General features: G+C 37.9%; 1 protein-coding gene across 12 annotated transcripts in view; it reads right to left on the reverse strand.

Moving 5' to 3' along the window:
- LOC132098865 (glutamate receptor-interacting protein 1-like) overlaps nucleotides 1-14,023 on the reverse strand; it is a 244,194-nt gene that overhangs the window by 79,045 nt on the left and 151,126 nt on the right. For 2 of the 12 annotated variants that reach the window (XM_059505111.1, XM_059505106.1), the window contains exon 1: nucleotides 8,448-8,748. The exons of the other annotated variants lie outside the window; for them this stretch is intronic. In XM_059505111.1, coding sequence (XP_059361094.1) covers nucleotides 8,448-8,502 — 55 coding nt within the window. In that variant the 5' untranslated portion in view covers nucleotides 8,503-8,748. Of the gene's footprint in view, nucleotides 1-8,447; nucleotides 8,749-14,023 lie in introns of those variants that run through there. 12 annotated transcript variants of the gene reach the window in all.

A 14,023-nucleotide genomic window follows, 5' to 3' on the forward strand; every position in this document is an offset into this window, starting at 1 on the left:
AGCAGTCAGTTCCTGTCACACTCAACCACTGGTGGTTCAGATGAGGTGGTACTACAGTTGGGATGAGAGTGGCATCTCTGGGAGAAGAAAGAAATAAGGAACAAGAGAGAGGGTCTGAATGAAAGTCACAAACCCATAACTAATTCACTGACCAACTGATGCATTTTGCACTGGAAAGGACTTTGTCACAGAAAATTAATTAGTCTTCTTTGACTTACCAATCAAAAATATATAAAAACTGTTAAAACGATATATTCAGAAGTGTGCAGACATCAGATCTATAACTCATCCTCTGGTCAGCACCTGCTGCTGGTACTCCACAGCAGGAACGTCAGCGAAGGAATCTTAAGTAATCCTTCACCTCTGGACTCAGTGCTGGAGCTGCAGCTGGTGGCTTGAAGCACATTTTAACACTTTCATTCTCACCCTGACCCAAGCTCCATCACTGAGCTCATTACTGACCACGCTGGATCCAAAGCAGCAGATGATCTCAGAGTATGTTCACATGGCTGGGCAGTTAAACTGGTGGGCAGCCAATTGAAGAATATCAGAAGATAAATAGAGAAAAAAGTGCCCTCTAGCAAGTTCTCTCTTTGCAGTTCTTCAGTTTTTGTGTACTTGTGATTTTGAAGCATATTAAAGAAAAGCAGTTGAACAGCACAGTGCTTATATACTTGCACATAATTTAGATGTTGTTTTTTTAAATAAGAGGAAGGAAGTGGGACCCCTGGGAGAGATTAAAAAATGACTTCGTGCAAGACAGCTTTTCATTTGTGAGATTCCCCATAGTGTCACCAACCATCTCAAGCAGCCAACCCTTCGGCAACTTTCCTCCTGTGGATAAGTGGCTAGTTCTTCTGAGTGATTCTACCTTTCATTTCAGCCCACTGCATATGTTGTTCTTCTCTGAAGCTTATCTGCAGAGCAGGTAAGAGGTGCTCCAGCTCCCACTGAAGGCGAATGCAGTGGGTAATTGGCTGTTTGAAGTACTGGAAAGGCCTATCCATTTAAAAGCTCAAATTCAAACAGCAAGACGTTAGAAATTCACGAGAAGCCAAATGAATGAATCTAATGAAAGTGACTCTTTGACCTCCATGAAAAGAAGGTGCAGCACTGTGTTTTAAAAGATGAAAACTGCTGCCAGCCATGGTAATACAGTATTTTTAAGAAAATGTGATATTGCAGCACCATGTGTGTTCAAAAATGTCAAGATTTTCTCAGTTGGTGAAAATGTAAATGTACCCTATGTGTCCAAAGGGTAAAACTTAACTAATCTCCCACAAAGATAATTTTCAGTATTGAAAGGATGAGTTCACACAAAAAAGTAAATCAAATGACTCTTATGAGCCGGATTGCTTAGTGAATCAAGATTCACAAACCAAGGAGTTACTGACTGAATAAATCTTATGAATCTTCATTCATAAGATTACATCACATGCAATCTATATCTATAAAATATAAAAGTTAAAAGGTTTTGGTGAACTATTGCTTTAAATTTGCACTTCGCAAATATCTGAAGTTCCTGAACACATAACTTCTTAACTCAATGGTTCTTTGCTATAACATCGCCTCACAGCTTTAGTTCTCTTGAGTGTAGAAGAAAAATACATAAATTAAAGGAAAGACGATGATGAAGGGGGAGACTTGCTCACTGGGCAAGAGGAACAAACAGTTTATTCTCTCTCACTCCACCAACTCTGGAGGAATCCTAACCGGGAGAGAAGACTGAGAACAACAGTAAACACACACCTACCTCTCTACCTCATCTACAAATCTTCAACAGCGTTTTTTTGGGGAAAGTTTTTTCTGGAGGGTTCAAGTACTTTGGTACAGTAGGTAACCAATCCAGGGTCTGAATCGCTGATGCAGTTCACCAGTTTAGCAGCAAATCCACACAAACTCATTTCTGAATGTGTTGAGTTTGGGTCACTTATAACGTGCATTTGGTAACATAACATGCTCCAAATATCTTCCAGTACTTGTCGTGAGAAGTGCTTACAAAGCAGCTGTTGTCAACAAAAGAAAAACTTTAAGGCCTAAAACAAAATAAAAAAATAAAACAATGGTGTAGAAACAATTTTCGCTTAGAAATTGCTAGTAAATTTCAATGGCAAGTAACTGTGGGAACTTAAGTGGGAAATTTTGGAGAAGAAAGCCTGGAACTCTTTAAACTTTGAAAAATAACTTTTGACTGTCAATCTGCTGTTTACCTAAATAAAAGCTTTTTAAGAAATTAAGGAAGTGTTAAATATTAGTATTGTGAATTAGTGTTTAATAATAATCATATTCATCATTATTCATTAAATATTATTTAATGCTTCATTAAATATTATTATTATAAATACTCAATTCTTTTAATAATTGTATATAATAACATGATTAACAACGATTGATTATAATTATTATTCTATTTTTCCTAAATCTTTATTTTTTAAATATATTTTAACAAAACAACTATTGATGTATAAATCACAAACTGCAGCCCTACAAACAAGCACAGCTAAATAAATTAATAAATAACTAGTGCAGTGCACTTTTTATCAAATCAAAAAAATTGTAATTATTAATTTTTACTCTAGTCATGCAGCTCTAGCTAACCATTTGGTGAGAATGCTACTATTAATGCATTTGTACTAAAACAAGTGAGTTTAGATTGAACCACTAGCCAAAAGAATCTATTGACACTTTATTCACACCTGCTGTTCATGTTTGCGTCTATCTAACTGTGTTTGGTTTCCATGACAGTTTCAGTTTTACTATTCAGACATATGGAAGCAGATGATTAAACCCTGCAGGCAGCTTAGCCAATCAGACGACACGCGAAGCATTACACAACCTGTCGAGAAATACCGCTGACACAACAAAATTAAGTAAGCTAGAAGCCCAAGCTCTGGTACTGAGGGTCAGTACATGAATTTGGGGAAATTAGCTACACTAACACAGCACGGCCTGAGGACACATGCGGTGCAGCTGACAAAAGCAAAAGCAAAGCAAGTCTTGCATGTAATGAGGCTAATGAAGGCTTCTGTTCTGAATCAGGACTGCTTATTTGTGTGCTGGTACAACGCGTTTATAGGACCCTCAACGGGTGGGAGCTTAACCGAATAGCTATTCACTAAATTGAGTGTGATTTCTCTGTAGAATGAGCCTAGTCCAGGGTTGACGGACATCATAATACCAGAGCAGACTTTTTCCATTGGCCATCCGATCCTGCAGCATGCTTCAAGACCAGCTGGAGGCCGTCAAGTCCTGCCAAAATTGGACACAAGGGTGGAAATGACTTAATTGGACCCAGGAGAAGAGACAGCTGAGGAAGGACTGCCATTAATGGGTATATTTCTATATTATTAACCTGTCTCAGAAGCACACAGGGGTTTTCTCAAACTGAGGTGATATTTAAACCCAGCCAGAGCTGAGACGGAGGGGTGCTTATCTGTCTCCCATCTGAGGTAGCACAAAAAAACCTATACTTAACCTTTAGAAAACTCTGTGACATTCATACCCTTGGGGAAAAATTACACAGAGGCTGCAAAGTACAGCGACAGAGTGTAGTCCATTCAAAATAACAGACTTCCTCTAGGCACAAAGGTTATTCTACTGAAAAAAGACAGGGCTGATTGAAAACGCAATGGAGTCTGAGAGACTCTCGTCGCCTTGATCGCCTCACATATCAGCTGAACAACCAACGCCCTGACACTTCATCGGCCCATGCAAGGAAGGAAACGTCACAAAGCTGATACTGCTGACAAGAATTATTTACTTTAACCTTCCACAGTCTGCCGTGCTGAAGTAGAACACGAGCAATAGGCCTAACTATTGTGCAACTGACATAAGAGGTGTGCTATACATTTTCTATGTAATCTCACTCAATTTTCATTTGGTGGACTATAAAACTGGTGGAAAAATGAAACAGATTTCAGCTTTGTTTGCACTGAATGGCTGTTGGCTATGACCAATGGTTTTGATCTCAAATGAGATGTACTGCTAGTGAAAGCAAGATATCATTCAATTTTGACTAAGAATCAGGTTTCTTGCAGCTAACAATTTACATTCTGGAGGTGAATGTTTTTGTGTATGTTTTGTGTATGTGTCAAATTATGAAGAATTATCAATAAAGTCACCAAACTATAACTAAAATGGTTGCAAATGTACAAATAAATAAAACAATAAATAAATATTGTAGGACAATTCAAAATCTTAATTCATATAACAAAATAGTTTTGTTGTAAAAGTAAATAAATACACACACACACACACACACACACACACACACACACACATATATATATATATATATATATACACACACACATAAAAAAATATAAATGTATTTAATAATAATAAAAATATTTAGCAAAAAATATAACTGGTAATTGTGTTTTGGTTAATATGTTTGCAGTGGACCACAATCAACACAACATTAAAAAAAATTTTTACCCAATCATTCAAAAAATTGTTTAACTCTAATTAAAAATAACTGACTTTAGGTCAGTTTGAGGTACAAGCTGGCAGTGGGAATAAAAGTTAAATAAAGGGACCCAGAGCACCCTAAAAGCAAACGAAAAACCACCCAGACTGCAATAGTAACCACACAGCAACCCCCTGGAATTGGTCCAGAGAATACTGGTCAGGCAAGAAACTCTCATATTTTCATCAGAAAAGGTAAAAATCAAATTAATTGGTACACTTGTTTCCCATGACATGCATTTTACTGGTTGCAAAGGCTGAAGGTTGACACACCAGAACCCTTAACTTGTGCTTAATGAGCTCTGTTCTCCTTTCCTCCATTCCATATGCCATGATTTAAATATAGGAAACTCACTGAAAGCTGTCAAATCGTAATACCTCTAGGCTTTACAGTTTCAAAACATGGGCCCATAACGCAAAAGAGCCCAAACAGCACCTCCTTCATGACCTCCTCGTCCTGGCACTAAATCCAGCTGTCAAGCAAGCGTAAAAGGATTGATGGAGGCTGTTCAAAGGGAAAGTGGTGGAGATCAGGACAGACGTGTGCCAGCAGAATGAATAAGAGCCAGATGCAGTGAACACAGCATCCTCATCTCCGTAAATGTATCATCAATGTAAAAACTGTTACATTTCATACTGTCATTTTTTTTATTATTCTATGCATTTGATTTCACTTTTAACACTGTTCAATAAAAGTGCCTATTTAATTATGCACCTAGTTCATACAGGTAGCAGGATATTAAATGGCTGATCATTTTTGCCCGTGCAGTTGCTTTCGCTCAGTAGGTGTGTGTTTTGTCTTTCTATCTGTTGTGAATCGAAGCTTATCAGTTGGTTCCCTTAATGCAGCTCTACAAACTGAACTGAACTGTTTTTCAGTTAGGAGGCAAGTAACCTGAGCCACTGAGCTCAATGCAAAAGGGTTACAGTGTACCCAATGACTGCTGAAGACTGGAAATGGAAAATGTCCCTTAACAGAGTCAGGGAGCGATTTGCATACCAATTACTACAGTAGGTATGGTGTGACACTGCAGCTACAGCCAGACATACAAACCTGGATGTGAACATAAGCTCACAGACTGAAACATATGAGCACACAAACTCCCATACAAGCACAAATATATAATATACAAAGCAAACAGACATTTTTCCTGTGTCTAGTGTATGAAATATAGCCAGATATTTCTGCCCACCTTGTGTCCCTTGAAAGCAGTACAGTTGTGAGTGGCAGTGTGGTTGGCTCGACTTATTACCATACATGCAACTAAAATATAATTGGCACAGCTCGCAGAGCACCTGCAGAGGTGAAGCTAAGCGTGTTTATTCCAGTTGGTGAAAAAAAATGGAGTACATTCATTTATCCAACATACTGTCAGTAGTATCCCACCTTTCAGGTTGGCAAAAATCGTCTAATTAATATTGTTTTTAGGCAGAAATTTCTCTCTTTCTGTTGAGTAAAATGAAGAGGAAACCAACACCTTGGGCTTCTTTCTAATTTTCTGACTGAATAACTGCAAATGTGTAACAGAGATATAAAACCGACATGCGATGGCACCATGAATGCCACGACCAAGACGAATACTGCACACGGCTAAGGCCCAGGAACACTAGACAATCTCAAATGAGATGAAAATTCATAAACAACTACAGTAGCTGCAGTGGACCCTGGTGAGAGTAAAAAAAAAAAAAAGATGAAGCAGTTATTTTCTTTGGATAGAAATCATCTACATTATTCAAATCTTAAAAATAGGTAACAAAGGGGGTTTTACAGCAAGAAGAACCATAGAAAAAACATTTTTGACTCCCCAAACAACCTTTCAGAGAACAGTTCCATAAATAACATTTCTTTCTCAGTGTGAAGAACATAAAAAAAAAATCTCAAGAACCTTTTGAGGAAACGACAGGTTCCATGGATGTTAAAGGTTCCTCCTGGAACCACGGATGCCAATAAAGGATGCTAATATTTAATGTTAGTAATATCAGATTATTACACTGATCTCTGGAATACCTGATTCTGATTTGTCAGATAAGGAATAAATGTGTCCATTTATGTGGTAAGTAGTCACGTACTGTACATTAAGCCTGTTATTATCCTTCAAGGCGATATAAGAACCCTCTGATTATCCTTTACTTCAATATCATTGCTTCTTACTGTTGGCTTTTGATATTGCAAAACATTGGCCAATATGACCAGACAGAGCAACTTTCTGATGTAGTGAAGATTACACATTGCTTTAACCTTTTGTGTCCAGGAACCATCAATCTACTGAAACCTCAGCATCAGTGTCCATTAGCTGACATCATCTACCTTGAACAAGTTATTCCTCATTCCTCTTTACGTGACCTTTGAAATGTGCCTCATATAAGACACAAGTCTAAACGTGTCATCCCTAAAATTTCCCACAAACATTAAACAGCCTATTCAGGAATATTCAACATGACATCAAATGTTAAAATATCATTAAATATGACATTATGTCTTATATTTTCCATTTCCACAGACTTAAAATGGAAGGAAGAGTACATATTTTTATACTATACTTAATGTTGGATCATCAAAACAATTATTAAAAACATGCATCTTAAGACTGTAAACCGAGAATAACTAAATGCATCAGACTGCAGGGTGCTCAAGATGAATAAAAAAATAAATAAAATGCTAATTGCGAAATATACCAAGATGCTACATACTAATATTACATACAATCATAATACAGCATAATCTTTTATATAGATGGATGGATACAATCAGAATTGTTATTCATGTCTGGCTTCCAGACTTTGAAACATTTTTCTCCACATTTGAAAGTGTATCAGATTTGAACTGAAAATGTCAGATTCACTGTGATTTCCGCAGTTCACACTGTCATCCACAACAGATCTGTGTCATATCTTAAAAAAATAAAAATAAGACAAATTTGGGACATATTCAGCCATGTTGTATTGATGCATTAAACCGCAGGAGGCACAACTCATAGGGGAAACTATATGATTGACAAAACAGCATCATGGGAAATCAGACATGAACACCTGCTGCCCCAAGTTTACGCCAGACACCTGTATTAAACCAGAAATCAGTACACACAGAAATCAGTTCCATCCAGACAGAGACTGGTTTGTCCATGGATGAAAGGCATCTTCATTTTGGCTGAAAGGTTGTTTTCTTTTTTTTTTTTATTAACACTGCCAACTGTGTATTTACTCATCTTATTGAGGTCAAGTGCTTTCCACTGAGGGAGGACAACTTGCAGTATTTATGACAACTTCACCATTTCACATCTCTTAAGCAATGCCAAGTTGGCTAACTCCCACAAACCACTACTAGTCAAGGGGAAAATATACAAAAATAATTCAATGGCGTAGCAGTCCTCTCATAGAAAACACTATTTATGCTCATTGAACATTGGGGAAACGGAAAAAACCCCTTCAGTCAAAGAAACCCAACAGTCAAAATGTAACATGACACGCAACTCATCACGATTCAGTTAAGTTTCCACTAGAGATGCTTAAAACAAACCCAGCCTGTGTTTCACACAAGAATCAGGAAAGCTTCTCATCCAACAGACAAACACTATTCCCAAACCACACATCAGTGTGCATTCAGGTAAATGGGGAGAAGCTGTCAGGCAAATAAAAAAAGGAAAAGAAAAGAGAGATAGCAGCACTGTTCTCTGACAAATGCACTAAGCAGACCATCAAACTACAGCACTCTACTGTTAAATATTAATGTGGTGGGGTGGGGGGGGGGGGGTGGACTCCAGTGCGTCTTTTTTTTTTTTTTTGCCCCTGGCTTCATTTCAAAACAATGGCACGAGGCTTGATGACCATCGCTGCTTCATTCCGCTGCGCTCCGGTGAACCCACTCTGCGTCTAAACGTCCTGCGTAAACGTCCATATATCATACAAGAACGCGTTCGCGTACCGGGGAGGGATGCATATAAGGTATAGGATGGATGGATGAAAACAAACCGAGACCGTACCTTTGTTCACTCTCCGCAGTATCTGGCATCGGCATTTGAAAGAGACGGCTATCATACTAGCTCAGCCGACGTGCTCATCCAAGGGCTCCAGTAAAAGCGACTCCTCGCACATACATAGCACAGGCGCCTTGTGTCCCACCGGAGAGAGGCAGACTCCGTGAGCGGTGCAGAGCTCGAATCATGCACTACGTCCCTGCAGCGCTGAGATCCGTGCTTTATAATAGCAAATCATATTTTCCCCCACAAATAAAATCCATCGAAAAGAGCGCGGAGAGGACGAACAGACAGAGCGCGGCTGATGCGTCTCATCTGAGACTCGGGCTGATCTGAATGGGCTTTTAAAGTTGCATGCTTGGTGTATTCAGTAGTAGCTGGTATCTGAGCACGTCAGGAGACGAGCCACAATTTAGTCGCTAGAATAACTAGTTATTTGCAAGAAGCGTCAGAAATTAACTTTTCCATTAAGAGAATGGACTTTATTATGTATGAGGGAATAGTTTAGATTAAATCAATTCATTAACACATATTTGCAATCTGAATAATTAGGTGTAGAATGTATTACTTATAAAGCTGTACAGTTAAACCCTGGAAAAGAATTAGCATCTTTCAGCCATTTCCTATGGGTTTTGAGAGCATACTTGCAAAAACAAATATTAAATAAATCCATATGACGTTCCACAGGGGACCCATGGGAAATTAGTGTCCCCTGTTGACCTACAAACTGACATAATCATAACAGCTCAATTACTTAAAATGGAAAATGTTGCTTGGAAAAAAAAGTTGCTAGTGCGTTGTTATGCAATTGCTAAGTTTGTTAAGGGGGGTCACAATGTGGCTTGCAAGGGGGCTACCTAAGATGTTTTGGTTAGTTACTAGGCTCTTCTAGGTGTGTGTGTGTGTGTGTGTGTGTGTGTGTTTGCTCTTGTTTTTGTGACATTTCAGGACACAACTCTGTATAATGACATGGGTATGACACAGGTATTACAAGGAGAGGGTGACTTATGAGGACATAAGCCATGTACCCATTTTTCAAAACGCTTATAAATCATACAGAATGAGTTTTTTTTTTGAGAAAGTAAAAATGCACAAAGTTTCCCGTGAGGGTTAGGGTTAGGTGTAGGGTTGGTGTAGGGCAGGGGTGGGGAACGTTGATCCTGGAGGGCCTGTGTCCCTGCAGAGTTTAGCTCCAACCCTAATCAAACACACCTGAACAAGCTAATCAAGGTCTTCAGAATACAGGTAGGTTTTTTTTTTTTTCAGGGTTGGAGCTAAACTCAGCAGGGACACAGGCCCTCCAGGATCAACGTTCCCCACCCCTGGTGTAGGGCAATAGAATATACAGTTTAAAAAATAAAAACCATTATGCCTATGGGATGTCCCCACTTTTCACAAAAACAAACGTGTGTGTGTGTGTGTGTTTTTGTACAAAAAGAAAAAGCAGCATAATACATGTGAACAACAACAGTGATATTTGCCTAAGCAAGCACTATTCACCATTAAATAGGTCAACAATAATAACAATAAAATAATCATCAAAATGTTATAAATAAAATCAGAAGAATTTATTTCCACATATTATATTATGTCACATCACAACATTTATAATATTTATAAACATTATATAACCATGTGGCATAGAAGGGATATTATCATCATCTGCTTTTATTTATTTTTTCTTCATTTAGAAGCTGGGGGAAAAAAAATCCAATTTAACCTTATATAAGAGCACAATTAAGAGCCTATCAATTCCCCTGAGAGGAATTTTTTGTCACTTCAAAAGAAGAAGAAATTTTTTTTTTTGAATATGCAACAACAATAAGATTGTTTCCCACCTTCAAATACACATTTCAGAACTGTTAATTAGCCAGCAGTGTCTGTTTATTTACTTCTTAAATTTGCATAACGCCAATCATACAACCCTAATTCCAATCAAGAGTGAACTGGGCTAATTTGCAGGCCAGTGCTGCTGTGTTCAGTGCTGAGCAGCAGTCCTTTTTATAACACCGATAACATGCATATAGGTCAGTGGTGGTGATAAGCCTAGCGACAAAGGACAGTGTATTAAAGGCATCTGTCTCTGTTTGTGTGCGAAATACATCTGAATGAGTCTGCAGAGTGAACGTATTAAGGTCATGGCCACCATATTCCATTCATCCACTGACACTTGTAAGAAGAGTCTGAGATAACAGCCGAACTGCGTGTCTGAGATCAAAGTAGTCTAATCTTTCTTTTCAAGCCCCCCCCCCCCCCCAACGGGTGTATCAATGTACCTGAAGAGAGTGATGAGGGTTAGTACTAGTATTATGCATATACTGATCAGATTACACACAGGGATTTGTCTGTCCACTTGCATAAATAATTATCTGGACTATCACCATGTCAAGATGAGAGATGCATTTTGGGATGCCATGCATGTGGTTATCTGTGGGCAGATAATGCAACAGCATTACAAAGCCTGTCTGTTATGCGGTTAATTTGATCTGCACACTGTTGTTTGAAAGAAATGCACTGGCACAAAGGGAAATCCATTGGTGTGCAAGGAGATGGAAGTGTTATGTCAGCTCTGTGCAAATTTTATAGAGACATCAGTGAACTGAGGCTCTCTCTCCCACTGTTTAAGACTCACCAGTGCCACATACGGCCATCCTCTATGCGCTTGTATTTAAAGAATGTGGCACAAGATGAGAAACAAATTGCCATTTACCACCGTGGCCAAATTTTTTTAAATTAACTTATAAATTAAAAAATTCAGAGGCAAATAAAACTTTAAATCCAGCTCAACTCTATCCCAAAATACTCAGTGCAAGCTCTAATTTATGGATCCCGTATGATAAAACCCACTGCTTGGGATTTACATTTGCATATAATATTTAATCAACAAGGCATCAGTTTGAAAACTTCACAAAATGGATTGATGAGTGAATGTTAATTCTTTATTGACATGCAGGACATATCAAAAGGCTTGTCACTTTTGACACTAAATAAACATACATATAGTTCATGAAAAATGTATTAAAATAAGTTAAATTAGTTTATTATAACTTACATTTTATTTTTAAATAATTTTCACAAAATAATATTAAATAATAAACTACACACACACACACCCATACACAATTTTTGATTAATCCAGCTGTAATTACTCACTGCAACATATAACATCCAAGTGAAAGACGCTAACGCTGTAAAAAGTCCAGATTAAGACAACACTAACATGTGAAAAAACAACAACAAATAACTAGATAAAAAAAGAAAGAATCACTGAGTTGGATCACCCCTCTCCTAAAAATGACTTGTTAACTCAATCAGGTGTAGCTAATCACTTTCTCATTGGCACACAAAGCCATTTGACTTTCAACTGTGATCATCTGGGGTCATTTTGATTAACTCAGCATAAAAAGAGCTTTCCTGGAGCATTTCAGTCCTTGGTAGTGCAACTGAAGCAAACAATCAACTTTAGGTGCAATGCACTGTCAGAAGATCTCTAGGATAAAGTTGTGGACATGTCAGGAGATGGAAACAAACAAAAAAAATCTTTATAATATAATCTTTTTAAAAGGCTTTATCAATGCCTAGAAGCAGAGTGAAGTGTATTATTAAGAAATGGAAGGTTTTTGGTACAACACAGACCCTCCTTGGATCAGGACGTCGCTCTAAACTGGATGAAAGAGCCAGGAGCAAACTGGTCAAAAAGATGACCAAGAGGCCTACAGCAACTCTGAAGCAGTTACAGGAATTTATGACAAAGAGTGGTCAGTGTGCATGTGACAAAATCACAAATTCGCTATAAAATTGTGGCTTGTATGGGGGGGTTGCAAGAAATAAGTCAATCCTCAAGAAAGGCCACATACAGTCAAGACTGAGCTTTGCCAAAATGCCCCTTGAATATTCTGAGGCAGATGAGACTAAAATTGAATTATTTGGCCTCAACACCAAAAGATATGTCTGGTAGAAATCCAATCCAGCTCACCATCCAAATAACAGCATTCCTACAGTAAAGCATGGGGGTGGTAATGTCCTGTTATGGGGGTGTTTGTCTGCAGAAAGGACTGGAGGACTTATCAGGATAGAAGGAAAAATGTATGGGGCTTAATACAGTCAAATTCTTGAGGAAAATCTGCTGCCCTCTGCCAGAAAGATGTCAATGGGAAGAAAGTTTCCCTTCCAATATGACAATGACCCAAAGCACACAGCAAAACTGAGCACACAGGGGTTAAAGGAGAAAAAGGTGAATGTCCTTGCATGGCAAAACTTAAACCCCAGTGAAAATCTGTGGAATGACATGGAGACTGCAGTGCACAAAACGATCACCATCAAATTGAACTGAACTTGAGCAGTTCTGCAAAGAGAAGTGGGCAAATATTACAAAGTCTAGATGTGCAAAGTTAGTAGAAACAAATCCCAACAGACTAAAGGCTGTAATTAAATCAAAAGCTGGTTCATTAAAATACTGATAAAAGAGGTGATCCTTTTCCCAACTCAGTGATTCTGGTTTTAATTTTTTTCTGACATGTTGGTGTTATATCTTTTACTTGGATGTTATAAGTTGCACTGAGTAAATACAGCTGTATAAAACAAAAACTGTGTCCATCTTCCTTTCAGGCTGCAAAGCAACAAAATGTGTTCATATATATATATATATATATATATATATATATATATATATACACATATATATATGCATACAAAAAAGAAACCGTTAAAAGTAGTTTAGGTGAAGTATAAGAACTATTTTAAATATTTTTTAATATATAAAATTCATAAAATTTTAGGGATTCTTCAACTCTGAGTTGAGCGTGTGTTTTTCTGTCAATGCACACCGACAAATCAACATCCTCATGGTCCATGATCACTCCCTCAATCTCAATTATAGGGACTGCACATGTGTATGAAACATTCTTAAATAATGGAGATGGTGCAATGAATTTTCTCAGGATGAGCATGGCAGGAATGTCAATCAAACTAGTAGGATATTTTATGCTTTCTCATAACAGCTCTGAAGGTGACAGCTGACTTGAACAGGAAAGGGTTGCCGAGTTTGCATTTGCGCAGATGTGAAGTCAGGTAATTGCTGGGTCTTATTGTGCATGGATGCATGTAGTCTGTCACATCAACATGACATACTGGTGCAGAGCTCTGTTATTAAATGAAATTGTGAAGCTGTGAACTTGCCGGTCCTGGCAGATCTGTTATTAGGTGCAGAGAATGTTTATGGCAACTACAGTCAGACAGATGGAAAATACATTTCAAAACACTCCATCCAACTACTTGGTTCATCAAACAGTCTATTATTTTTGGCTAAGACACCTATTGTGGCCTTCTGACTTGGAGGTCTTCAAGGATCATTTCTTTTAATAGCCCTCTGAATAAGACAATTTCTTAGGAAATCCAAAGAATTGAGAATTGTTGTATAAAACCATTATTATTAAAAGGAAGGAAATGTCATTGCGTTAAAAGAGGATAAAGCTTAGCTCTCATCATCATGAATGCTGTATATCTTGAGGTTGGGATTAACCAGACCATGAAAAATTGAACCATCATGTTTTTGACAAGCAGGCTTGAGGCAGGCAGGGAAT

Source organism: Carassius carassius, chromosome 22, assembly GCF_963082965.1.
Source record: "Carassius carassius chromosome 22, fCarCar2.1, whole genome shotgun sequence".
Classification (NCBI taxonomy): Eukaryota; Metazoa; Chordata; class Actinopteri; order Cypriniformes; family Cyprinidae; genus Carassius; species Carassius carassius.